Genomic DNA, 27,649 nt, shown 5'->3' on the forward strand with positions numbered 1-27,649 from the left:
CTGTGCAAGACAAACACCCACCGCCATTGATTCCCCGCTCCAAAGACTCTGCAGTTTTCGCTGCTTCCATATCGCCATCCTCGCCACGACCAGAAGATGCATACCCCATTATCTGTTCTTCGATTGACACTTTGACACACCTTCACTTTATCGTTACCTTTTTCCTCATTCTCGATATTCTGAATTTTCTGAAAAAGGTTTATGATATGATGAATGAAGTTTTCCGAGTACAAATGTTTCGAACGACCTGACGTTGACGGACTTTATGATTGGCCTAAAGCGCAAAGAACCAACCGACGATCCACACACACAAACACACACACGCACGACTCGCGTCCACAAGCCTACTCCACAACACAGTTACAAGCTGTCTTCTCTCTTGGATAGTATGGAAGTTAAATACCCTTAACCCAATTAAATATTATACAAATAACAATAGAATAAAATGAGGTAATATACAAAATATACACCTAGTCGTTTCCCCACACCACATCCAGACTTCCCATACACCACACTTCCTGTCCCATACCTAATCTTCTCGCCACATCAGCTATGTCCCACACCACATCAGCTATGTCCCACACCACAGCAGCTGCATCCCACCCACATTACACCAGCTCTGTCCCACACCACAATAACTGTACCCCACACCTGTCCTCACATCTCTGGCACTATGGATGACTAACCTACCGTGTACCTTGACAGTCGTATATGGAGGACCACCTGAAGAACAAGGACCGTCTGGAACAGGAGTGGATCGCCCTGTGCGCCTACGAGGCCGAACCATGTGGCACCACCTTGGCACTCAAGGTAAGGCTGACCTCCATGCAAAGGTATGGGACTAGGGACCCGTAGCGGAGAGAAGAGGCAAATGGAGGTGCTGAATGAAGGAAAGACAACGAGAGGGAAAATGGGGGAATAAAGAGAGAATGAAACACGAGACGCATGTGAGAGAAAGGTCGGAAATCCTACAGTATTAAAATGATGACAAAGGGACTGGGTACTGTGTGCACTGATGACAGGCTGCCCCTAAGGGATAAGAGACAAGAAGAGTGATTGATGAATCTGTCGAATTAGTCATTAACTCTTGAATATTATGTTGGGGTTCAGGAGTCAGTTTGTTACATGACAGTATAGTTAATGAACAAGAACCTCTTATATATATATGATACACATTACACTTTGTGCTCTGTCTTGTCGTAAACCCTTGATCAAGTTGGTATAACCCTTTTAAGAGTATGATGGCCGAGCCACGACCCATGAGGGTCAGGTCAAATCCCAGTTTACCACGATACCCATGGGTCATACCTCCGTGCTCAAGGATATACTGAGACATAACATTTGATGTCCCGTATCTTCACGTCCATTCGGCTTCTGAAGTGTCACAGCAACACATCTTTACCATTAAAATGTCCCCTCCCGTCAGTCAAACCCTCTTTCGGTGTTACGGGTCGAAGGGAATCAATTTTTTAACCCCTGTTCTCTACATCCACAGCCGGAGAACAACCAGAAGAATAGGTACCCGGACTCCGTGCCCTACGACCACAATCGTGTCGTCCTCAACGCCCACTCCAACGTCAACGGCTCCGACTACATCAACGCCTCCTCCATTGTGAGCCGCTGACCCACCCTCGCGTTCCCTGCTTGCCTCTCGAGTCTTGCACGTTGCTTAATGCCTCTCTCTCTCTCTCTCTCTCTCTCTCTCTCTCTCTCTCTCTCTCTCTCTCTCTCTCTCTCTCTCTCTTCCTCAGTGTTTTTCTCTCACTAGATGTTTGCTCGCTCTCGCCCTGTTTTTCTTTACCATCTCGCTGCCTTTAGTAAGCTCATACTTTCTTATATCTACAATTGTTTATCCTACTATTTATTGTTATAATCTCGTTACAATTCTTATTTCGTTGTCTTTCACAGGTACACGATTTTCCCACTTTTTTACGGAAACTTGAATTTCGAGAGATAATGAGCTTTGCCTCTCACTGTCCCTCTTGGTGTGTTCTTTGCCTTCAAGCTCCAGCCTTGTGCCACCTATTTCCTTTTATTTTCTTTTTTTCTCTCTCTCTTTCTCAGAGGGGCTAGGCTTTTTTTTCTGAGCTGTTCAACCATTTCACCTATTCTTTTCCTTTCTCAGTCTGTTTATGTATTTCTCATGTGTTAACGTAGTTTTCTGTGACTTGTTCAGTGTTTCATTCAGGCGCCTGGAATATCCAGAGCCAGTGTTTTGTATGGAATTTTGAGTACACCAGCTTCCCTCACATACAGTCATTTTTGCCCATGTGTCTCTATTGCACTACAACTGTATTTTCCGTATGTCGATCCAACACGCTCTCTGTGCCAGAACTTCACCTAGGTATGTGTCCTTCGCCATAGACTAGTAGTCCTCAAACTTCACCATGTCATACATTTCTGGTAGCATCAGTTAACTTAAGACCGACAGTAAAGTTCGTGTCCTTTCCCTCCGGTAGGCTCCTTATCTCAGACTCCACCTCACCCTCGCCTTTCTCTCCCTCCCGTGGCTACAGACGGACCACGACCCGCGCAACCCGGCCTACATCGCCACTCAGGGACCCCTGGAGAGCACGGCTGCAGACTTCTGGCAGCTGGTGTGGGAGCAGGGCAGTGTGGTCATCGTCATGCTCACCCGACTAACCGAGAACGGCCACGCCCTTTGCTACCGCTACTGGCCCGAGGAAGGCAGCGAACTCTACCACATATATGAGGTCAGTCCCGGATCTCCACTCCGTACACCTTACGTCTTAAAATATGTCTCCTGGGAGACCATCCAGACACGCTAATGTACTGTTAGGCAATCACATGCTCCTGTCTTATATCTTGATGGAAAGCTGTTCTTCAGCAGTCATATAATTAACTGTATGGCTAATAGTGAGCTCGGCCCTTGGCCACCCCAACAGGTTCACCTGGTGTCTGAACACATCTGGTGTGACGACTACCTCGTCCGTTCCTTCTACCTGAAGAACGTCCGTACGGGGGAGACTCGCACCGTCACCCAGTTCCATTTCCTTTCCTGGCCAGACTCCGGCACCCCCGCCTCCACCAAGGCTCTTCTCGAGTTCAGAAGGTGAGGAAGACTACGGGAAAGCCTGGGACACAGTAAAACGTCACCAGCGGGGAGACTTTTCATACAACAGTACTTAGCCTCAAAAATGTTATTGCTGAGGGAAAGATTCTTCACGAACAGGGAGGGATCTCTTTACTTACAGGATTCCTCACTTTGAATATAAGCTTAGGGAGAGACATTGATCCATGGGACAGGGCGCCTCATGCCTAAAATCTTAGCTTTATTTCCGGGAAGACATCTTTACACACTTTATTTTTCCCAAGTACACATAGCTGTAGTAGTTAATGAGGTAGTTTAAGAGGTTAGACAATGTCAGGAATGTAGGCTGTGGTATAAATGAGATATAAGGAAGAAGAGGGTGACTGAGAGAGAAGATAAACAGGAAGGAGGTGGAAGAAAAACATGGAGGCAGAAGAGACCCACCCGGAAGGTTGGTCCGTCCGTGGCAGATATCTCACCCCCTTTCGCCAGGACGCCCGTTACCCGCTCATCATTTTTGTGATTTTTGCAATTATGTGCTGAAGGGAATTGCATAGTCACAAAAGTGATGGGTGTGTGCGGACAATCACTCCTACCATCCTACGGGTCTCTACACGATCTCGACCGCTAGAGACGGACCAAGTAACTGCGGCAGCCGGACCACCACAACCAACCCGCCTCGTACTAGGGAAGGGCAGCCACGTTAAGACCCCAAGTACTACAGCAGTTCATCCACGAATACCTCGTTGTGTAAATACTGCTCCACCATTCGCTGCTTCAGCAACTATGAAGTACTAAACGCAGCTGCCACGGAGACCGGTACGGTCGAAAACCACAGGCAATCATGCACGAAGGTCGCACCAGCGTGCTCAAGGGGTTTGCAAACCACATACAGCTCCCTCATAACGTTTTCTTACCACATCCACTGCGGAACCTCAGGTCCTAAGCAAAGCTTCTGAGGAACATCACCTAACCACAGTGCTTCATAGTTTTCCATGGCAACGGAGCTGCTGCAGACCCTTGCACGGTACAACACCAGCCAGACGACACCACCTGTGTCACACTTTAAAGTTCTCTCAACGAACCGTTTACCAGAATCATACATACATCACGATGACGCCGCCTTAGTTTCCACGACCATTGGTGACGACGTTTCAATACAATTTCCATGAGACCCATGTGATCGAGCCAAAGCTAAACTTACCTCTAATTTTATGGTGTGTCAGTGAGAAAAAAAAGTCACTTTTCAAACACCAGTGTCAAGAATATACAAAAATACAAAACACACATGACAGTGAACTGATTCTCCGTGTCCAACCGCTTTGAAGACTATACGAAAACATATGTCAATGGAGCATACGATACGGTAGTTATAAATTGCAGACTTGTAGTGTATAGCCCTTCTCTAGCTTCATCCATAAATAATACATGGAGACATTCGTTTAACATATTACAAACATGCAGTACGTTTAGATCAATACTTAGCTTGTATGTGTAATTAAATTCCTATTTCTGTAAGGTACGAGGTTAGGTCGGGGTAGAGGTAATGTATCGGACATGAGGTAGGATCAATGCGCATGACGGTACACTCACTTAGCAATACGGTCAGGTACCCTTTGAAATGATCTTTGAGAGCCAGGTCAAAGGCCAGGCCACCATACCCAAGAGTCGTACCGTCGTGCTCAAGGATCGTAACCTTCGTGATCAAGAGGTCAAAACTGTGCAAAGGGCATGTTTTGGGTCATGACTCTCCAACCTAAGACCAGCTGTGGCTAACACACTTCTCTCCTTCACAAAAAAAAAAAAGCCAAATGATGAAGTAAATGATCGTCACATCGACGTAATTGATGTAGCTTGACATGCGGGCCGCAAGTTGGAAAGTCTACCCGAGCTCATGTAACACTTGGTCTGTGCTAATGTCTGCTGAGCCGTGCCAACAAGGAATCATCCTCGTGGGCGTAGTAAATGGATAAATATATTCCTATTGGCATCGACAGCATAGGCCCTGTAGTGTTGGGGATGGAGGCCTGATGCGTCTCCATCTCTCCCGTATTAACTGACTGAATAACAGTTTATATAAACATTTCCTTGCTCAGTACCGCCAGAGTTTCTGGCCGTGTCGAGCAAGCGCCATGTAGCGCTGGACCCCCGTGATCTGGTTGTGAGTGACTGGTTTGGTTACTTTGCAGGAAAGTGAACAAGTCGTACCGAGGCCGCTCTTGTCCCATCATCGTGCACTGCAGGTAAGCCACCCTCGGTTGATGCACTTGCTCTAACCCCATCAATGCTTCTCTAGCTTGTCACTGCATCCACCACCCACGTCTTCACTCGCTACTTCACAAGCTGGGTTTTCTTTTTTCCACTGCATCTCCAGGTGCTGCTCTAAACTCTACTCCTTGGCTATATTGCTGCTGCATACTGTACACTCTGGTTTACAGCTGCTCTAAACTCTACTCTCTAGTTCTGTTGCTACTCTAAACTCTAATCCCTGGCTGAATTGCGATTCTGAACGCTGTCATATTATGCTCCTCTGATCCCTGCTCCCTAAGTTACGATTCGCCACTAAACTGTGCCATCTCCGCTTCTTATCAAAGCTGCATTTTCTGCTCACTTGTCCCTCTTCTTCGCCGTCACAGCCACGCCGCTACTCCTGCACACACTTTCGATCACCGATACAGATAATAATGTGTTGTCTTATCTTCACGGGTTCATCTGAACGCTCCTGACTGCTTCACTTTTGTGAGGTTGCGTCAGGAACAGAGCCAAGTTAGGAAAAGTCCTCGTTTGGTGTGTCATTCAACTCTAGTGTATAGTAATACTTAGATGTAATTCTGATCATTTGTCCCTAAAATTATCAGGTAACGTTATGTAAGTCACGTAAAGGTTATATATATATATATATATATATATATATATATATATATATATATATATATATATATATATATATATATATATATATATATATATATATATATTTTTTTTTTTTTTTTTTTTTTTTTTTTTTTTTTTTTCGGGGGAAAAGATTCTATTTCACGATTTACTAAAGGGTTCGATCATACCACTTGATATAAAGAATGATCCACCGAGTTACCTCACTATAAGGTAGTATAAGTGATGGAGCAACTCCTCCAGTATAGCGACTACTTTCCTCCAGTTCTGGTATAAGTTCTACCTCCACACTCATCACCACACCCGCGAAACTTAAATCACTCACAAAGTCACACGGATGGGTTTCATCTTGCATTCGAAACGTGGCTCTTGGTTCGCTCAATGATCTACGCATTGCTCACTGCTTGAAGGGCAGTGCACTTACGCATTATGTCTCACTCCAAGACCTTTCCTGCATGGAGCAAGTAGTCACTGTATAGAAAATACAGTTTGGTTTTAATACTTCTGTCAGGGATTATCTCCGGCCCGCTTCACCTATTGTCTTCATCTCATAAATATCATAATGTGCCGTAATACTGTATCTCCTTAACGAAAAACTCAGTGCTACTTTTATTTCTCTCCAATTTGTTGAGATATTGGGCTTTTGATCAACCTTACAGTGTTTCCCAAATATCTTTTACAGGAGAGAACAAAAGCTTACAGAATTTTGTTTTCCTCGCACGCCAAACAACACCATAACCACCTTACATGTATAACCTGCCTGAGACAGTAAACACCTCACGTAAAATATGGTCCAGACATGTATACTGTACATGGTCTTTGGAGATGGGGGTCACACTTGTGGAAGACCTGCAGTTTCCTCAACAATTGAATAACGATGGCTCCACATGCCTTCGAAGTTGTCGTTGCTTCATCATACCCAGTGGTTGTAACTTCCTTCCTACTCAAGGGGCGTACCGTCGTGATCAAGAGGGTCGTACCGTAGTGATCAAGAAGGGTCGTACCGTCGCACTCGAGGGATGTACCGTCGTGATCAAGGGTCGCACCGTCGTGCTCAAGGGTTGTACCATCTTTCTCTAGGACTGTCTATCGTCCTCAGGGGTTCTATGTGTCGTCCACGAGTCGGGCCGTACCGTCGTGCTGGGAGATCATACCGACGTACTCCGGGGTCAGCTGGTAGCCTCGTGCTCGGCTCACCGGGAGGGGTGGCGGGGCCCAATGTACACTGTGTGGCCCGGGAAAAAAAACTGCCTCCAATTAGTGTGGCATGAAGGTGCCAGTAATAAAGGAGGTAATAATTAGCGATGAGATGAAGGTGGCCGCGGTGATGAATAGTGATGCCTTATAATCTTCACACACACACACACACACGGGTTCCATGCCCTTGGCGACGCTTCCCTCGTTACCATGGCGACCTATCAACACACACACACACACACACACACACACACACACCGACTCATCCCATGGTTACCACACCATACATACACACACACACACACATACTATATATATATATATATATATATATATATATATATATATATATATATATATATATATATATATATATATATATATATATATATATATATATATAAGAAATTCAAAACTACTACCCTATTCAAGTCAAAATTTAGAAGCCCGTCACAACGTTTGACTTTATAGGAGTGCTTATCATATAAAGAAGAGTTGAATTCCAGTGTAAAACGGATTTATATATCCCTCCCCTTGCAGTGATGTGATGATCCTAACCTGTGGTGTTGTTGGGGAAACAGCAGGAGTGGAGTGGAGGAGGCTGGCGGGGAGGGTTGCCGTACACAGCCGGGAGACGGTAGGTGAGGCTCAGCACGGAGACATACGCTGTCGAAGGAAGAAAACTAGTGGACTTGTGGGATATAATGAGGAACCAGGATGATGCCGATAGATAGATGGGGGTAGATACGGGACACAAGATGCGATTGCTTGAGGAAGTTTATAAAGGAGGACGTATGATGGAAAAGATGGTGTAGTATACAGAATTAATAACGGTGGCAGATGCTGGGGGAAACGCTATTCTCTGGGGACATGCTTAAGACTTGTGTTCGTAATGAACGTTGTGGAGAGGAGAAGAGAGGTGGTCTGGTGAAGGATATTTGCCCATGGGAGGCGAGATTGCAGAAGGCAACGAAAACGACGTACAGGAAAGGTGACAGAGGAAAATCCCTAAGGGAGAGAAGGTTAATCAAATGTAGATTACCTTCTATGAGGTGGAGACGACGTGGACAAAAGGAAGATGCTGGAGGAGCGAAATGACATACAAGGCCAGGTGCTGGCAAGAGGATGCAGACGGTGAGGCGAAGGACAATGTAGGGGTACGATCGGTCAGATGGGTAAAGGTGAGTCGATGTGTTGAGAGGAAATGCTACCGGAGGAGAGGTACTGTGAGAGAGAAGGGAGGTGCTGTCGGAGGTGCTATAAAGGGAAGGTGGAGATGGTACGGAGAGGAAGTACTCGGAGAAGAGCTGGAGAAGGTAGTTCTGACGGTGGATCGTCGGACACAAATACTTGTAACGATGCTGTGGGGAAGGGTGAACCATATCGAGTAAAAACAGATGATGATGAGGATGAGATATACGATAGGAAAAGATGACCTGGAGGAAAAGAAATTAGGTTAGCTGACGCGACGCAGATGAGACGCTTCAAGGAAGAGAATTGCTATGGTGCAGCTGCTACGACGTGTTGAGGAGAGACAGACCATATTAGGTCAGGGTTAAGACATTCAGTACATGGACAGAATATGATGTGAAAGTAAAGGAGACACCGTTTCCATGTCAGATGCTGGACGATGATGAAGGGTGTGAGCGATAGCGACAACGTTCAAAGACTTTGTGAAGAAGGAAATATTATATAAGAGAGAAAGGATTTGCAGGACCATAGATGCTGTAAGCGTGGAAGCGGACAACATATGAGGATAATGCTAAAGTCAGGTTGCTTCTAGAGGGCAAGATGATACAAGAGGAGGACCTAAGTAGGAAGGACTACCGGTGGCGACATAATATCAGCTTGACACACATCTCTGTGTAGCCAACGGCAAACTACGTGTCTTATATTGTCTGAATTGTGATGGCAGAGAGCTTGCCTTGTTTCTGACATACATATCCTCATAAAAGTGGATAGAGCCAGCAGGCTACGGCCCAGCAGGATATACCTCAGAGAGAACACTAGTCTAATTATTAACTGTGGAAGCCTTATGGTGTTTCATCATCTGCCACAAGCGACGGGAAGGATTACTGCCTCGCTACTATCATACTCCAGTAACACAGCTCTTCCATGTTCTACGGGTGAAGCCATCTCGTCTCCTTTATCACTGCACATTCCTGCAAAGTCTTTTATGAGGATCATACAACAGATTTCGTAACAGTGATAATGGAGGAGCACACAGGAAGAGCACTTTCTCTCTCTCTCTCTCTCTCTCTCTCTCTCTCTCTCTCTCTCTCTCTCTCTCTCTCTCTCTCTGCCGTCTGGGAATGTATGTATAATAGCGACTATAACTCCACGACTAGCGGAACATGGCGAGGAAAGCCACGGGTTCCAGGCTTGCACGAACTTATCGCTACGTGTGATACTTACCGCCACCCACGCACTTCAGGCTCTCTTCCAGACCAACGTAGATAATCAAATCTGTGGAAATGGTCAGATAGAAAATAAGAGAATGTCAGCTATTCCAAACGTGAGAGCTTCACCTTAAGTTCAGGATTCCTGGTTTATGATGTAGCTGGCTGTATGCACTCAGATCATAAGTGACCTGCCTACCTGCAAGAAAATAAAGTGAAATTAGCTTTTATTTAACCGACTAGTCTATTACGTTACGACTCTTTGGTGTGGAGGCCAGGCCTTTCACCTGCCCTATAAAGGTCAGGTCAGAGGATAGACCATCGTATTCAATAGGCGTGCATCTATACCGTCTTCATGTTCTTTATACCTGCATACCATCAGTGATCCTCTAATGAGTGATTAAGAAATAGTATGTGTGGTACTTGATCACTTCTTCAGGGATCGAATACTCTTCTCTGGGCCTTCTCTACGCCTCCACCAGCGGAGGAACTTCCCCAAAAATAATAAGACTGTTGGACTCCACGGTGTCCCAACACGACATAACGCTCAGAAGGCATCCGTGGAGAGGAATATAGATGTTGAGAGGCCTTCTGCTTTAATATTCCTAATCTGGACAGGTCCCATGTACTCTCATGAGGGCGTCCAAACCTCATCAACTGCAATTTGTAGGATCTAACACTGGATGTTGCAGTGGGGTGATAGAAGGGTCGAGTCGCGTCCTACCAGAACCTACTTAGGGGAGGGAGGATACCATTATGACGAATTCATAACTACGAGACGCCCACTGATTCGTACGAGTCCGGAGGAACTTGTCGTCCCGGTGTTACACGTATGTACTCGTCCTCCCTGACACCGTAGTCACCGGCAGGAGTTACCACATCTGTTCACTGCCAGTCACCAATCCCGTACCGTCGCTGAGGCCATGATCATAACCACATGATTTTGTTGTTCTCACCACCAACTTTGCCTCCACTACCACAACCATCATTCCTGCGTAGAGCGATCATAACCACATTCAGCCAACACCACTTTATCACTGCTTCCCCCCAGAGCACCACGCACACGACCACATTAAACACCCTCTTACGTCATCGCTCAGCACCATCCCAGCTGCCTCGACACACACACACACACACACACACACACACACCGGGTGGGCAGTAGTGGTGACACCTCGCTGGCCGGGGTACGCCCGGCGGAGTGATCTGGGCCGTGTTTGTGATGCTGCCTCGTCGTCATGGAAACCAAGAGAAAACGGCCGTATCAACACGTCAAAGCGAAAATCCTTCGAGTCTTCCTCTTTAGTGCGTTGCATCTTGTGCCGTCCAGTCCTGTTGGAAAATAGAACTACACACACACACACACACACACACACACACACACATATATATATATATATATATATATATATATATATATATATATATATATATATATATATATATATATATATTTATTTTGCTTTGTCGCTGTCTCCCGCGTTAGCGAGGTAGCGCAGGGAAACAGACGAAAGAATGGCCCAACCCACCCACATACACATGTATATACATACACGTCCACACACGCAAATATACATACCTATACATCTCAACGTATACATATATATACACACAGACATATACATATATACACACGTACATAATTCATACTGTCTGCCTTTATTCATTCCCATCGCCACCTCGCCACACATGAAATAACAACCTCCTCCCCCCTCATGTTTGCGAGGTAGCGCTAGAAAAGACAACAAAGGCCCCATCATGTAATAATGCACCGAAACCACAGCTCCTTTTCCACATCCATGGTTTACCCCAGACGCTTCACATGCCCTGATTCAATCCATATATATATATATATATATATATATATATATATATATATATATATATATATATATATATATATATATATATGTGTGTGTGTGTGTGTGTGTATCTTTCATACTATTCGCCATTTCCCGCGTTAGCGAGGTAGCTTAAAGAATAGAGGACTGGACCTTTGAGGTAATATCCTCACCTGGCCCCCTTCTCTGTTCCTTCTTTTGGAAAATTAAAAAAAAAAAACGAGAAGGGAGGATTTACAGCCCCCCGCTCCCTTCCCTTTAGTCGCCTTCTACGACACGCAGGGAAAACGTGGGAAGTATTCTTTCTTCCCTATCCCCAGGGATAATATATATATATATATATATATATATATATATATATATATATATATATATATATATATATATATATATATAATATATATAATATATATATATATATATATATATATATATATATATATATATATATATATATATATATATATATATGAGAATATCTGTGTCTGTATACAAAAGCAGGTAACCTTTAGTTTAGAGTACATAGGTTACGGCCAGCTTGTTACGGTTAGCAATGCCTCGCTGCTATACACCCACACACTGTGTTACCGTAACACAGTCATTCCTACACTGTCGCCTATTAAAGTATTCACCACAACTAACAAATATCTTCAAACAAGAAGCCACAGGGTCGATTTCAAGAGACGGGAAAATGAATCGACAAGCATTTTGCGGTCCAGTCTATTTCTGAGCGGATCATTGAAATTGTAACGTAAGGTTACAGAGTTCGGGAAGGTTAGTAGTGTCGGGACAATGAACGACGATGCAGGTGTGGCCGGGAAGTCTATAGCAGTACCAGTACTGCTGGATCAATGGTGACGCGTAGGATGGTTGCCTGGAGGCAAGAGTGAGGAGGCGGTGGTTGGCGCCTAGGTGTCGTGTCCTCCAACACCGCTACCGTCTGCTTATCTTGAGGCTGATGGGAGGCGTTGGGTGCTGTATGGTTGTAGTGTTCTCTCTCTCTCTCGTGGGAGCAGGTTGACTGAAGGAAGTTAGTGGTACCACATGGCCTGGTCCTCCAGGTCTCACACACACCACCATCACCTCCTGGTCAGAATGGTTCTTACTGAGAGGTATTCTCGACCAGCTTTGTCCCGTTGAACATATATCCTGGAGGAGGAAAGGCAAGAGTGATCTTGCCACCTGCGGCTGAACACTGTACTGTCCGCTGTGTAATTTCACCACCGTCAGCTTGGTCCTAGATCGTTCTGTGGTGATAGAGGACCTCCGGCGTCATCGTAAGTTTTATGTAAGGTAAAGTAAGGTCCTAGACCCAACTATGGGGGATAGAAGACCTCCGAAACTATCGTGAGGTTAGGTTAGGTTAGGTAGGGTGTGTGTGTGTGTGTGTGTGTGTGTGTGTGTGTGTGTGTGTGTGTGTGTGTGTGTGTGTGTGTGTTGGTGGTGGTGGGGGGGGGGGGGGGGGTGAAAATCCTATGAAACCATCCCACCTAACTCCACCTCCTACCCAACTACCACTACCACAACCACTTACCCACTGCTGCCACCACCACCACCAACCCGCTTGCTCACCAGGACCCCATATGGTCCCAGCTGGTTGATAACATGGCTTTCCCATCTCAGTACTTGCGCTTCTCCTAGCCAAAACCAGTGCTTCTCCCGTAGATGGAAAAGGAGAGTTCCAGTAGTCCAGAGCTTTGCTTCCAGGATTGCCTCTCGCTTTAAACCAGAATAATAATTTTTTGGAAATGAATTCGAAAGTGCACACCAACCACCGCCGACTGTCCGTAAGCCCCTCAGATCCCTGCAAAAATAAATTCCCAGCTGTTACCCCGAACGGTACCAGAACATAGAGAAATAGAAATTATATTCCATGACACAAACTATCCAAAATGGCGGACTTTAGCAAGTTTTCAGGAGAAAAAAAATTCATGAGACCTACGACAACACATACTGGGGAAATGAACGGTTCATTCCCTTTAAGCAAATCCTGACCTCAGTCAATCGCTTGAGCAAGGCGGCATTAACCCTGCAGCACGATGGTACAACCTTTAAGATGAGAAAAGGCCTGGTCTTCGACCTGGTCTTTAGGGGCAATGCCGTCATCATTCCCAAGTTATCGTGCCTTAAGGTTGTACCTTCAAGGGTTACGTGCATAGTGAGAGAGTTTGTGTCCTTGGAATTATAATAACACCGGAGAAAGGCGTTGAAAGGTTTTTTTTTTTATTTGGTGGACGTAGTTTGCCGGCCCTTTTAAATGCCCCCGGCACCTGACATGTTTTAAAACCCAATGAAACAACCGGGTATCTGTAACATCGTGTTTAGCAGTGGCTTTCTGGCGTTCTCAGAAAGGTTCGATTAAGTGTTTCATGTCCAGTTTACACACTGGCAGAGAGCAATGTTAAGAACGAATGAATTCTCACAAGGTATGAATGTTGTCTGACCCATAATGTGTTATCCCATCCCCGTACTAACCTCTCGCTCTGCTCACAGTGACGGCATTGGTCGCACCGGCACCTACTGTCTCATTGACATGGTGCTGAACCGCATGGCTAAGGGCGCCAAGGAGATCGACATCGCGGCCACCCTGGAACACATCCGCGACCAGCGGCCGCACATGGTGAAGAGCAAGGCGCAGTTCGAGTTTGTGCTGATGGCCGTGGCGGAAGAGGTGCACGCCATCCTCAAGGCTCTCCCTCAGTAGCACACCACCTGATGACGACCCGGCGAGACTTCAGGCCTGCAGGAGAGACGCTCGGACCGACTACCACACCCAAAAAAAAAAAGTGTCTCCGCGAGCGTCCTCCGGTAACCCAACAATTCCTTCACACACCGCCTGGCTCCCCTCTCTCCCTGACGATCGCTGGCGAGGGCGGCCGGCGGGCGTTGTACCTCCGCTAGCGTCGTCGTGGTGGTCGCGCCCGGCGACTTATATCTTATTGTCGCTTTACTTTTATCCCTTTCTTACAGGACACTAAATTACCCACAAGCTTGGTTCTTAGGACTATGGATGGCTTACATTGGACGTATATACCTACAGATGTCAGAGGATAATAATATATGATATATATATATTTTCTTTCAATGTTTCCAAATAAAAGTATATAGGATATATATATATATAACTACATTGTGTATAAGTGGTAATAACACTGTAACATTGTGTATCAAGCAGACGTCCACCAAGTCACGCTCAGTTACACAAACTTTATAACTTGTCACAATTGTGGAAATTTTTTTTCAAAAGATAACGTTGGGTACATTCATCAGATATGTATTAATTTGAAGAATTATTTCTAAAGACAAAAGGGAACATATTAAACGCTGATTTAGAGAAAACAAAAAAGTTTTTGTAACTGAGTTAAGTAACTGTACTCTGAACCTCTACTGTCCGCTTTATTTTCTCTACAAAAGGTGTCTCTAAAAGGAATAAAAACTCGAAAATAGAAAAGATACAAAAAAAAGTATAACCATTGGCCACGAGATGTCCAATCCCCGAGCCTCTTGGATGGTATTGCCCTCCTCCTCCTCCAATCAGGAGCCTTCTTGGACCCAGCCTCCCAAGAAGGCTTCTATCAGCCAATCAAGTTCCTCGGCAGATGACTCCCGCAGCCAATAAGCGTAGGTGTTGCTTCCTGTGTCTCTTAAGTAGATCAAAAGGGTAGTCTCATGGTAGGGTTAAGGTACATTTTATCCAGAAATATCAGATGCCCATAGCAAAGTTGTGGACCTGGCAATTATTTTATCATGGGCTACACGTTTACTACAAAAAGGAAACTGAAATACCTGAACTGATTCGTGGGAGCGGAGTGACAAACACGATACTGTCAGTCCTCCCCAATGTTCTCCATAATACTGTCTGCAACCTCTGAGAGAAAACGGAGTCTAATATTTTACTTTGAGTAATCATGAGAGAAGTAGGGATATCATCGATTGTGTAGATCAGTGCGTCACTGTTCTTAAACTACTCGTATTAGTTTTGTGTCAACATTTTATAGTTTAATATTCTTCTTACTTTACATAATCATTATATATATAAAAAAAAAGTGTAGATTAGCCATCATATGATTATGCCTGATATTCATTTTCTACATTACTGATTATCTTTTTTGTTCCGGGTATTATTTGTAATAAAGTTCATTATAAAGTTTGTGTGAGTGGTATCTCCTTGTCTTCGTGAGTAAGGCGGTGTTTCCGCTCGTCCGACACCAATAAAGTGATTTGGTGGAGTGAGTCTTTCATTTCCCTAATTTGCACCGATGTCGAGAACATTATTACTGTTCCACACTTCCTGTAAACGCGTCCTCTACTTCTTGTCCTCAAATAACATACTGCTCCTCATTTCCTCTTGTCGAGCTCTCATTACCATCACTCACAACGTATCTAACCTAACGTATAACACATTGTTGCGTTTTCCTCACCCTTTTCATCGTAGCATAGCTCAGCAAGCCCCTCATCAAGTGTACAACCTTCCATCCTATCCACCTAAACATGATCTATCCCCACGTCATTACCACGTCACTCTCCATAGATACGATCCTTGTCACACAACCAACTTTACCACTGTCTAAGATCTGATATCCCTCTTCAATTTCTCATTCCTCACTTGCTCTACATCTAACACCCACATACACACAGTCTCAGGAGTTTGTACTGAACCTAGTTTTCCCAAGAACCAAAATTCCCCTTAAGTGTAGCCATTACTTCTATCTCAAAGGCTACCAGTTCTCTTCAATTACCCTCCTGACGACTCTCAACCCAATCATCACTCCTTCACTACCTCTACTCTCATTTCTACAGAGTATTCCATATTCTGATGTCCGTTATCTTTAAACAACCATCTCTTCATTACTATATCGATAGTACTTTTTGTTTCTTACATCCAAATTCACTCACCACTATTATAATCTACTGTATGCCACTATCACAGTTATTCAAATTAACAAAAAAGACTGGTAGAAGAAAAATTCACGCAGTTTACTGATTTAAAGATAATCAGACTAATCCCGTAGTCACAGACGTGGCAATGGGTTTTAATTTACACAAATGCAAATTAATGTAGTGGCGATATGTTAATGAATATAAACTCTGGGAAGCCCATTATACTAAGAATAAAACAAAAGAGGGAACAAGGAGTAATGTTCACTCAAGACCCAAAACATGCAAAGCAATGCATAGTTCGATACCATAAAGCAAGGTTAATCTTCATAGCCATAAATATAAACACAAGAAAATACACAATATCTACTCGCCAAAAAGCTCTAGCCTGACATCTAGAATATGCAGCTCAGATCTAGTCACGAAATGTGTCGCCAAACTTGGTCAAAGACGATGAAAGCTTACAACAAATATAAGGAAAGCAACCATACTCATGGAGTCAGTCACTCAGAATTAAACAGCGAAGAAAGACTACGAAAACAGACATCAATTTCTCCAAAAAAAAATAAATCACCGACTCCGATGTAAGAGAGGTTTTTCAAAATACCTAACTCCGACAATAAAATTGACTACAAAATCTTCACCTGATAGAAATACACTAATCAAGAATAACTATGAATTTTACAAGGAAGATGTTACAAACTTGGGAATAAGATTTTTTTTTAGCAAAGTTACAGAATACTGGAATAAACTAAACACCAGTACTATCAAAACTAAATCTATCAATAATCAAAAAATGGAGAAACATACTTAAATGTTTGTGGTTTTTAAGTATGAGCTTGCAAACCCAAGTGGGTGAGGGAGTGTAGAGTGTAAGAGGCCTCTCTCGGCGTGAAAGAAAATGTATGGCTGTGTGAGCCAGTGCTGCTCTCTAGTGGGGTGGACGGCTTGCAACTCTATATTGTTTTCAGTTGCATGTTTGAGAGATTCGGTACGGATGACGTAGCTAGTGACCCGAACTTCCGAAACTGCTATGAACAATGCAGTAATGGGCTCACGAGACGAATTTCCGAAGCAGTATCAAAACGCGGAGAGAAGCAAGCCGTTCACACCAGCTCCTCACTAGCGTCTGGGACAACAGTGTTGGCGGGTCACCGGTATCAAGATTGTTACCCACCCTGCGGCCCACAACAACATCTTTTTGTGGACACCTGACTCTGAGGCTGTGTCTATGGGTATAGTGGTTGATGTGTGGTTGAATCCCTGATTAATTCTCAAGTCCTGGCGACCCCCAGGTAGCACTGGTCTCTTCGCTGCGGGTCACCAGCCAATCGCTTTGCTTTGAGACCTTCCCCGTCACACCCGGAGCTCGGGGACAGACGAACGAAATCGGTAGCGATTAGTCAAGGTGATGGGAACCCTACAGTGTTGGTTCGACTCCTTTGCAGCTAAGAGGATTTTCCTGATTAGCTGAGGTTTGTTTTATGCTTGTGCTTGCAAATCCAAGTGGGTGAACATTTGCAGTTTTGTGGCGTTAAATGGGAGTGTATCAGTGTGAGCGCGAGTGCTGCTCTCTAGTGATGTGAATGCGAGTTGACGCTCTATATTTTGTCAGTTGCTCGTCTGAGTGGCTGAGTATAGATGACGTGGCATACCGTTTCATGGAATGGAATAGAGTGGATCCTGCAGCGCTACCGGGCAGACCTCTCAAGTCCAGTGCCTCTCTCAAGCCTGTGTTTCCTCAAGCCGCCATACTTCATACAACATTGGAACCTGATGCAGGATGATAGAAAGGTATGTACATATTTCAACATTTTGTCCCTATAGATTAGTGGCTAAAATTCCTCTCCACCACAGTGTCGGGCGGCAGAATCAAAATGTGTTTTCCCAGTCATCCTTTCCCATGAGAACTTCCTTCTCTGCATGTTTTCTGTACATTGCATAGAGTTCGTTCGTAGCTACCTTCCCGCCAGTGAGTGATGATGAGCCTTCAGCTTTCCTATTCTTTATCCACTTTTGGCACTTAGGAATCTGGGATATTTTTGCGGCCCCCGAGCAGATACCCGTCGTAAACCAACAGGTCTACCGTTATTTGACTTTTCCTTGCATTGCCTCCCCGCAGATAACCTTATCATAGACCATCAGATCGTCTGTTATATGGCTTTCCCATGCATTGTCCTCTAAGGGATAACCTTCCCAAGAATAGACCAAAACGTAGTCTATTGTCTGGCATTCCCATTTACTGTCCTCCAGCAGATAACCTTATCAAAAATTATTGGGTCTATTATCTGTCTTTCCCCTGTGCCCCCATGCACATACAACTGCATCAGTCACTTCCTTCTACCTTGGCTTTACATGAGAAATCATCCTACTAGGCTTAACCTAACAACCAATCCACATAAAAAATAAATGACATCCTCCAGTGTCTCGTCGAAACGTTAGCTTTGACCCCCCAATACGACGGTACGACCCTTGAGCACGATAATACGACCCTTCAATGTGATATGACCTTAATGATCAAGCTAATGTTCATGTCATCATACCCAAGGGTCGTAAAGTCGTAGTCAATGGGATAAAGCGATCAAAGCGATGTGATATCTGAAGTATGCTTGACCACTTCCTCAAGTCGTTTCTTCTCGGTAAAATACATCTTCAAACGCCATATTTCTATCCCCTTGATCTGTGACTTCCATTCAATGTCTCTCTTCTTGTCCAACATCACCCCCCTTGCCTTACACTAAGGCGATCAGAACCACATTAATATCATAGTACAAAACCACTCGTCGCCTCCATTACCTTGGCATTAAATCCTATAAATACTTACCCAACCGTCTCAAGCCCAACTCTCGCAACACTTCAAAGTTTTTGATATAAATTCGGTAAACTCTAGTTCTACCACAACACCCAATGTCCTGTGCATTACATTCTTTCCCTGGTCATGCATGCGTTTCTTGAAAGCACCAGTCTGAGGATTCTGTCCTATCCCCTCTTGTAATGAATTAATCTGGAACCCGCACTTACTCCTTTGGCTAAGAACTGCACACACACACACCCACACACACACACACACACAAGAGATAGGGCTTCGTTAGTGTTGAAACTCCCTCCCCTTGCAGTACAAATAGGTAATTACAAACGGATAATATTCACATACACACACACTGCAGACAACAATGAAACTAAAGAATAGTTATATGACGGTAAATGGGTGGGTTCTACGAGTGAGGAGATGCCTCCACGTAGCGTTCATACAACTAATTACATGCAACTCGCCGCCGCTCTAAATTCTGCAATATACAATTCGCGCGATGCACCGACCTAACACACACCCAACATACTGGAATGAGAACAGCATTTCAAGTGCTATGAGGGGAGAATTTTCTGAGCCAAATCTGATATATGTAATACTACTTATCATTCCTCAGCTATACATTAAGTCTTCCAGTATCATATATCATTCTAAATCTTGTTTATTTATTTATTTATTTATTTATTTATTTTTTGATATAAGCCCACAGCAGGGCACCGGTAGAAAAGACGAAAAAAAATATAGAGGATACACCACGCCTACAGCTGACATTTCTGTTGCAAATGTTACCCAAACAAAGAAAACAAGAAAAACACTCTTAACATTATTACTTCCACCTTTTATATATACATATTTCACCACATTCTGGTACAGCACGACCTTTATCGACTTGTTCAAACCTATGCACACGCCAGGTTTCGGTTAAAAGCAATAAAAATCTTTCTTTACATAAGCTCTTTATCGTAGACCTCTGCCTTATATCATATAGTTCACCTCTTTTCTCTTACCTATGTACTGTGTTCGCACACGACACTAATTACATCTATACAGCCATTACTATTCTTTTTAAGGTTGGAACTTCATTTACTATCCGTCCATTATCGAAACTAATATATTTCCATGTCACCATAACGAAATGGGCAACTTCCGTTTTCGAACTAAACATTTCTAAACCTACCTACTTTCATAATCCTTTTACTCTCATTCCACACCCTCATGCCACCGGACATCACACAGCCAACAGGTATAGTGTCACTACCAACACTTAAACACAACGATCATCCTTTTCCGACAGCTCTAGGATTAGGAAAGAAGTCCTCAATAAGACCAGACTTCGAAGAGCATAAAATGGGTAAAAAAAAAAAAAAAATCAATAGAAAAAAAACTGGCTACAAAAATAGCTTAGGCCTAAAGCCGAAAAATAACCAACCATCCACAAAGGGTTAACATATTAATCTCAATCTGTCTGCACTCCTCCCTTTAACGAAAAAAAAAAATCGTTTTTTTTTATTTCCCTTTCAATATAACAAAAAATCGCTTGCGCCTGAATCATCTGCCCTTTTCTCGTACAGTATTTCGTAACATTTCTCGTCTTTTTTTTTTAATCTATATCAAATCATTTCTCATCTCTCGAATGCATTATCAGACTTCCCAACTCTCTCATCGTTCTTGTTTTCACCCTTGTGATGTACTCCCACCCTTTCCATGAATCAAGTCATGAATTTCACAGTTTCGTTAATACTCATTATGTAGACCTATAAGCTCATTGCTTCCAGTTCTCCTACATGTTATTTTGCAATTACCTCTGTCTAGATGATCTCTGATCCTTATAGATATATACTAGCACTAACGGGACCGTGGACATGTAACTTTCAATATCTAATTTTCCACAGAATTATGATTTACCCTCAAGTATCCCGTCGCATGTAAATTATTGGTAGTAAGACAGATTATCCCGATTTTCTTGAACTAACAAAAGCATTGCAAAATATATATAGAAATAAATGTAAGTAGATTACGTAAACAATTCGTTATCCAGTACGACAGAGTAGCTTGGTTCTTAAATTTACCCAAAGACGTTTTGAGTGTCTGACAATTTAAGAACCAAAATGTTCAGATCATAGAGTATGCTACTCTACGGTATTTTGGCTATACACGCTGGTAAGTGGTCTATTTCAACATGTACACTAACAGTTTAACAGTGATAGAATTGTTTAATTATACTAACGGATTAACGGGGTGAATATATAATAAAATTATATAAAGGGTAACTATACTGAAAATGTTATCACAGAAAACGCGTATGTTGTATGAGTTAAGGATAGACTACGGCACTTTAGAGTGGCGCAAAAAAGATTTATTGTTTACGTAAAAGATTATTACAAATAGAGCTATAGGTAAAAAGTAGATGTCAAAAGGTGTACTCCATAGAGCATTCACACGAGTTACGAAAGAGAAGTTATGATTTATCAGCAAATTAATGTTAAATATCACACGTGAATAACTACTCCCTTCCAAACGTGTGGTAACTGTATTCATAAAGCCATTAATTTTATATACGTCCATTGAGGTCATGAATTCTGCAATCATTACTTCCAAGTAAGTTTCTAAATTACTTTGACCTTTCTCCATAGCCTCCATAGCTCAGTGGCTAGAGCACTGGTCTTGTAAACCAGGGGTCGGGAGTTCGATCCTCCCTGGGGGCTGGAACGAGTACGAAAATTTATTGATTAACCGTATGAAAGCATTCCGTTTGCCACGACCCTATATATCATAGATCCTCAAGTGATGCTTCGTTTGGTAGCTTCTGTGAGCGTTGTGTCTAAAATGTCTTCCGCAAAAAAGTAATTCGCGAAATACACACAATGTGAAGATTGTATTACCCTATAAAATCAACTGTTAAAAGTCCCACTTCTGCTAGTGTTATGGGAAACTGAAGGAGGTCAAGGCTCGAACAATCTGGCTAAATCCTTTCTATCCAATAAGGCGGCTCGACTTGTTAACAATCACTTCACCAACATCTGCTACTGACTCTTTTAACCTTGTCACTCTATCCTACTCCCAAGCCTCGACAACCCCCTCGAGTTGGTACGATTATTTTAAATCGCCCCCCAAAAAAAGTTGCATAGTCGTAAGGTCAAGCGCTCCACTGCACGCACTACCTTGCCTGCGAAACTGTACATGGAGTCCTGGGTTAACTACACCCACTAGTCCATCATCAATGCGACCTTCTACCTGTCAAAATACCCCATTAATTCGTAAATTCCCGTATGTCACCCCAGTACCGAAGATAATAAGACAAGTCTCCCTGATCTTTGTCCCATTGTTGCCACTCTGAGCATAATCTGTGGGAGTTTTAAATCTCGTTGGGTTTAGACGAATACGGCAAGTTCCACAGCCTGAATCGTTTGGTGATAGTAAGTCCTCTATGGCACGCTTGCTTCGTTAGCCTCCAAGACTCGATGTATTGCAACCTAGGAAGCGAGGGAAGACTTTCTATGTCTAACACCTTTGTTGTCAACAACAAACGTTTTGACTGTCATCGTCCACATAATCATCAAAGGGGGAAAAATCAACAAGGATGGGTAAAATATCATTCCATGGCTCACTGACTTCACTTGTAATTGTTGCCAGGCTGTGCACTTCCAGGGCGCCAACTCCGCCACCTTCCAGCCCCTCACCTACGACGTTTCAAAGCTCACCAAGATGGGATCCTTGCGATTCCTCATCCTTGTAAACTAATGCCCTGGTTGATGCACCAGTTTGATGGAAGTGCATCGAAGACCTTAGTACAACTGGTGTCAGCGCTGATAGCAGCTCTGCTGGAACGAACCGCAACCCTCCACCCTTTCCTCTTCTCCCTTATCTCGCACAGTATTTGTGGTAACTGATGTCAATAAATCACTGGCCAAGTGATGCTCAACGCAGCCTCGTAAAGTCTCTCTCTCGACATGATGGAAGAAAGCACCAGTGGCACTTGGTGGGTATTGAAATGCTGTTCATCAGAATATTATAGAGGGAGTGGCGGCTCCAAAGGTGTCCGTATTTACGAAAGGAGACGTAAAATTCACTGAACTGATGGCTTATTCTAGATCCACGTATCTATGTAAAGTACCTTTCAGCGAGTTAAAACTTATGAAGAACAACAAGAGGACGCCATCTTATTTAACATTATTTGGACCAGCAACTTAGTTTGCTGTTTCAGCGTGACCAAGAAAAAAGAATAATTCATAAATGCAACAACTCTCCTCTTTCATGTTTATGTACCTATTCATTAAAGTCGAGGACGGATGGCGGAGACCACATCCTGGATTTTGAGACTGTGGCCCAAAGGGCTGTGTGGAACAGGGCGAAGGTCGAGTCGTCTTCCTGGAGAATGGAGGGAAAAAGGAGTCTTTGAAACACGCCTATGGAGAAGATAAGCTTCTCCTTGCGAGCCAGACCCTCTCCTACACGAAACACGCCTACCTGTGAATTATTATATTCAAAAAAATTATAGTTGAATGGTAATATACCAAACATGTCTCTTTTGGCTGAACGAATATATACCGTCTTTATAACCACAGTTCAATTACTTTAACATAAGTAGAGTCGTTATCTTTTAGAGCTTTCTGGAACGTCGGACGAGATTAAACAAAAAAAAAAATCGTTTCCAAGGAATGACTTTCCATGTATCCCAGAAAATCAACTGGGTCTTCAGGAAATATCAAGACATGAAACAGTTGGTTATAAAAGATTAAAAGCAATAACGATGCATCATTGGTATAACGTGCAATATATTTCCAGGCTGTATGGTTAGAATAAGCGACAATTATGCACAAGGCTTTGTTATTAGGACGTCTTCGTCAAAGAACTTTTCACGCCAGAGGAGTCTAAAATTTTCCTGGTACTGGAAGTATCGCAACCTTGGGCTCCAGGGGCCTCTGGAAAGGTAGTTTTAGGTAACAATAAGACCCATTTTTGAAACGGGCGAGATATGTAAACCCGGTATATATGTACTATCATAAATCTCACGGAACTCCCGCTGCTTCTAGAAGCAATGAAAGGATAGACTCCTTTGGATCGAGAAGGTTCTTGTCAAGGCACTGTGCTTCTTTCCGTCCATTGACCATGATGCATCCCTTGTATCGGAACACTTCTAACTTCCATCAATCGGTACAGCATGGTCAGTTGCTGCGTGTGTATGTATAGGTGTTGGCCTTCAGCAAACAAGTAGTACTCTTGCTCGAAAAGGCAGAGCCCAAATTTGACTAAAATTGTCCAATACGTGACAGGTTGAGAGCCACCATGGAACTCGTCAGCGTTCAATTCCTACTAATACTATATTTAAAATGACATGGATTTCAACTAGTGATAGTACACAGTTTAAAATACACTAATTCACTAATAATGATAATGTATCATTATTATTGTGATAAAAAGTTTAAGGCATTGTCAAGAAATCAGCTTTACTGCTATGTAAGAACCGCAACATGCAATGCAAATTATCCCTTAAAAAAAACGTTAAGCGTTACGGAGATGCCGAGCCGGTCAACTGATTCTTCCGACAGCTGCCTCCCCCGCTCAAACACTAACACTGTAAATACGGACTGAGTTGTTGGGTAGTGTGATGCTGTCACGTAAAACCCACATCTATAACCTGATGTATATATAAAAACCATACCGCTACGAACAGCGTGCCTCCAGGGAGGATCGAACTCCCGGCCTCTGGTTTACTAGACCAGCGCTCTAGCCACTGAGCTATGGAGGCTTACTCCCTTCATATTGACGGCGAAGTCTTGAAAATGATCGTCGTAAGATTCGTGGTTACGGGAGGAAGAAAATATGCACTCTCTCTTTTTGGCCTTGGTGCTGGAGCAATGTACCGACAACACGCTACGATCGTCCAGGTTACGACACTTAATTCGTCGCTTTAAACTATGGCGGTAAAATTGAATAGCGTTCGTGTTGTAGGTACTCCTCTGTTTACCTACACTACCCTACCTCGATACCGGCTATTCTTTTTTAAACAATACAGTATCCTAGACGGTAAAGACATCTGGAAGTCTACTAGTACTGTATTCATTATAGTCATCTGGAAGTCTACCAGTTTTTGAGTATTCATCTGGAAGTCTACCAGTTTTCTATAGTATTCATTATAGAGATCGTGGAGTCAACCAGTTTTGTGAAGTATTCCTTACAAACATCTGAAAGTCTACCAGTTTTGTATTCACAAATATCTGAGTCTACCAGTTTTGTAAAGTAATGTTACAAACATCAGGAAGTCTACAGTATTGCATAGTATTCGTAATAACCTCAGATCGTCTACCAGTATTGTAGAGTATTCGTTATAGACACCAGGACGTCTGTTATTATTCATTATAGACACCAGGACGTCTACCAGTATTGTAGAGTATTCATTATAGACACCAGGACGTCTACCAGTATTGTAGAGTATTCATTATAGACACCAGGACGTCCACCACTGTTGTAAAGTATTCGTTTCAGGCATCAGGAAGTGTACAAAATTGTAAAATATTCATTACAGAAACCAGGAAGTCTTACGGCATTGTAGAGTGTTCACTATAAAAAATAATCAGGACGTCTACCAGCATTGTAAAGTATTAATTTCTTCCTGAAGCTTCCTCCGTCAAGGAAGTAACTAAAGTATGCATCTACCCGGAAAATTCCTTGAGCGTTGTAGGATGCACAAGGAACAGTTTGTTGCATCTAGTCTACATGTTAAGTGTGATATGCACAGTGAGTGCTAACGGAGTGTACCAAGATTGTATGCATTGTTTTTTTTTTTTTTTTTTTTTTTTTTTTTTTTTTTTTTTTTTAGATAAACGTTCACCTCTTCAGCTCGACGGTACAACCCTTGGCCCAGACGGCACGATCCTTGAGCAAGATGGTACGATCCTTGGTTGCCGTACCGTCGTGTTCAAGATCCGACCCTCTTACTCGAGGAAAGCACCTTTGTAGTCAAAGAATCGTGTCGTTGTGCTCGAAGTTCCCATCGTCGCTTTGAAAAAGTCGTATGTATACGCGCATCTATCAAATCGTCGATTCTATAGTCATTTCACGGCTTACAAATACTGGACCAAATCCTTGCCATGGCCACGTGCTACTGTTTGTCACTTACTTCAGAACCCTTGGCAGTAAAAAGCTCTGGTGGCCGAAGCTATGTTTGCACTGCGACCATTCTTAGGAGAGCTGCATCAGGAGGGCTGGGTTCCCATTGCGCCTGATAATAATTAGGCAGCAACAACACAGGTTGTTGCAAGTGACATCTTTAGCACCAGTAGTAGCAGCAGTAACAAGGTAGCAACAGAGACAGTAACAGCATCAGCCAGCAACAGAGACCGTAATAGCCAGAGAGCAGTATCCACAACAGTAATGGCAACAGACACTATCGGCAACAGTAATAGCAACAGAGGCGGCAACAGTGGTAGCGAGACGAAAGCAACAACAACAGCAGAAGCTGAAATGAGGAGGAAGACTCCTTCCATTGAATGAAATGGAACAAAGAACGCATGGCAGAAGAACTTTCTCGAAGTAGGCTGGGGTCACCAGTGGTGTGCCGCAAGGCTCGTCGGTTCTGAGACCATTGCCCCTGTTGATCGATGTAGATGATATCTCAGGATTGTCCCCCATAACTAATTATGTTAGTAGATGACGCCAAAGTCATGAGGATTGCATCAATTTACAAGGGGACCAAGACAAAGTCCGATGTTGGTCTGATTCATGCTTATGATGAAATTCATCACAAGGCAAAGCAATGAAGATAAATGCAAGTTAAATAAGGTCTAGATACTAATATCATCTAACTCGAAATGTGCACCAGGAATCTGTGAGATAGACTTTCGGAGTTGATATTGTGCCCAACCTTTTACCACGGCTCTACCTTAGAAAGCCTAAGAAACGTTACAATGGATGTTACATTGTACCATGGCAGAACTGGCATTAAAATGATAGCAATACGATGCTAAATACCGCAAGAAATGCTTACAACAGTTAATAGCGCCACGACAACGCCAGAGTATACATATCGACATATAAGTATACACAGCTTGATTGAATATAAAATTCGAAAATGTATGAACGATGAACAACTGGTGGTTGGAGGAATGCCATCTTTACTTAAGCTTATTTTCAGCTATGACCGGAAATGAAAAAGATGGTCTATTCCATTTTAACTTATTGTCTATGTACCAATAAGTATAATTCTATCACTTTTTTTTTCACTTCTAATGTACGTGCATATTGTAAACATAGTTTATACAGTTCTACGCACATAAATGACACACCATTGACAATGTATATCTCGGAAATCGCAATGTAATGCAAATTTCACCCTAATCAGACTTACGCTAATAATTCAAATTGGTTTCCTTACGAACAAAACGATGGTCTGTCAGCTTCCATCTTGTAAGAACAAATAGCTACGTTATAGTTTATCGAAAACCTACTCCATGTATCACATCCTCTTGTCTAACAACCGTACTCTAACTACCATATACATCATAACGTGATTAAATACCATCTTGTAAGAACAAACAGCTATGATATAGTTTATATAAAAACCTACTCCATGTATCACATC

The 27,649-nt window shown here is 43.1% G+C and overlaps 1 protein-coding gene and 2 non-coding genes across 12 annotated transcripts in view; 2 read left to right on the top strand and 1 right to left on the bottom strand.

Annotated features, from left to right (window-relative positions):
- IA-2 (tyrosine phosphatase IA-2) overlaps nt 1–15,610 on the top strand; it is a 351,905-nt gene extending 336,295 nt beyond the window's left edge. For all 10 annotated transcript variants that reach the window (XM_071690103.1, XM_071690109.1, XM_071690106.1 and 7 more), the window contains 6 exons: nt 706–810; nt 1,496–1,612; nt 2,517–2,714; nt 2,907–3,073; nt 5,242–5,295; nt 13,875–15,610. In XM_071690103.1, coding sequence (XP_071546204.1) covers nt 706–810; nt 1,496–1,612; nt 2,517–2,714; nt 2,907–3,073; nt 5,242–5,295; nt 13,875–14,085 — 852 coding nt within the window. In that variant the 3' untranslated portion in view covers nt 14,086–15,610. The remainder of the gene's footprint in view (nt 1–705; nt 811–1,495; nt 1,613–2,516; nt 2,715–2,906; nt 3,074–5,241; nt 5,296–13,874) is intronic.
- Nucleotides 15,611–21,700: 6,090 nt separating this feature from the next.
- Nucleotides 21,701–21,773, top strand: TRNAT-UGU (transfer RNA threonine (anticodon UGU)). The gene has a single exon. It is a non-coding gene; the product is annotated as a tRNA-Thr (tRNA).
- A 2,971-nt stretch (nt 21,774–24,744) lies between these two features.
- Nucleotides 24,745–24,817, bottom strand: TRNAT-AGU (transfer RNA threonine (anticodon AGU)). Its single transcript has one exon. It is a non-coding gene; the product is annotated as a tRNA-Thr (tRNA).
- Nucleotides 24,818–27,649: the final 2,832 nt, after the last annotated feature.

This window comes from Panulirus ornatus, chromosome 48 (genome assembly GCF_036320965.1).
Source record: "Panulirus ornatus isolate Po-2019 chromosome 48, ASM3632096v1, whole genome shotgun sequence".
Classification (NCBI taxonomy): Eukaryota; Metazoa; Arthropoda; class Malacostraca; order Decapoda; family Palinuridae; genus Panulirus; species Panulirus ornatus.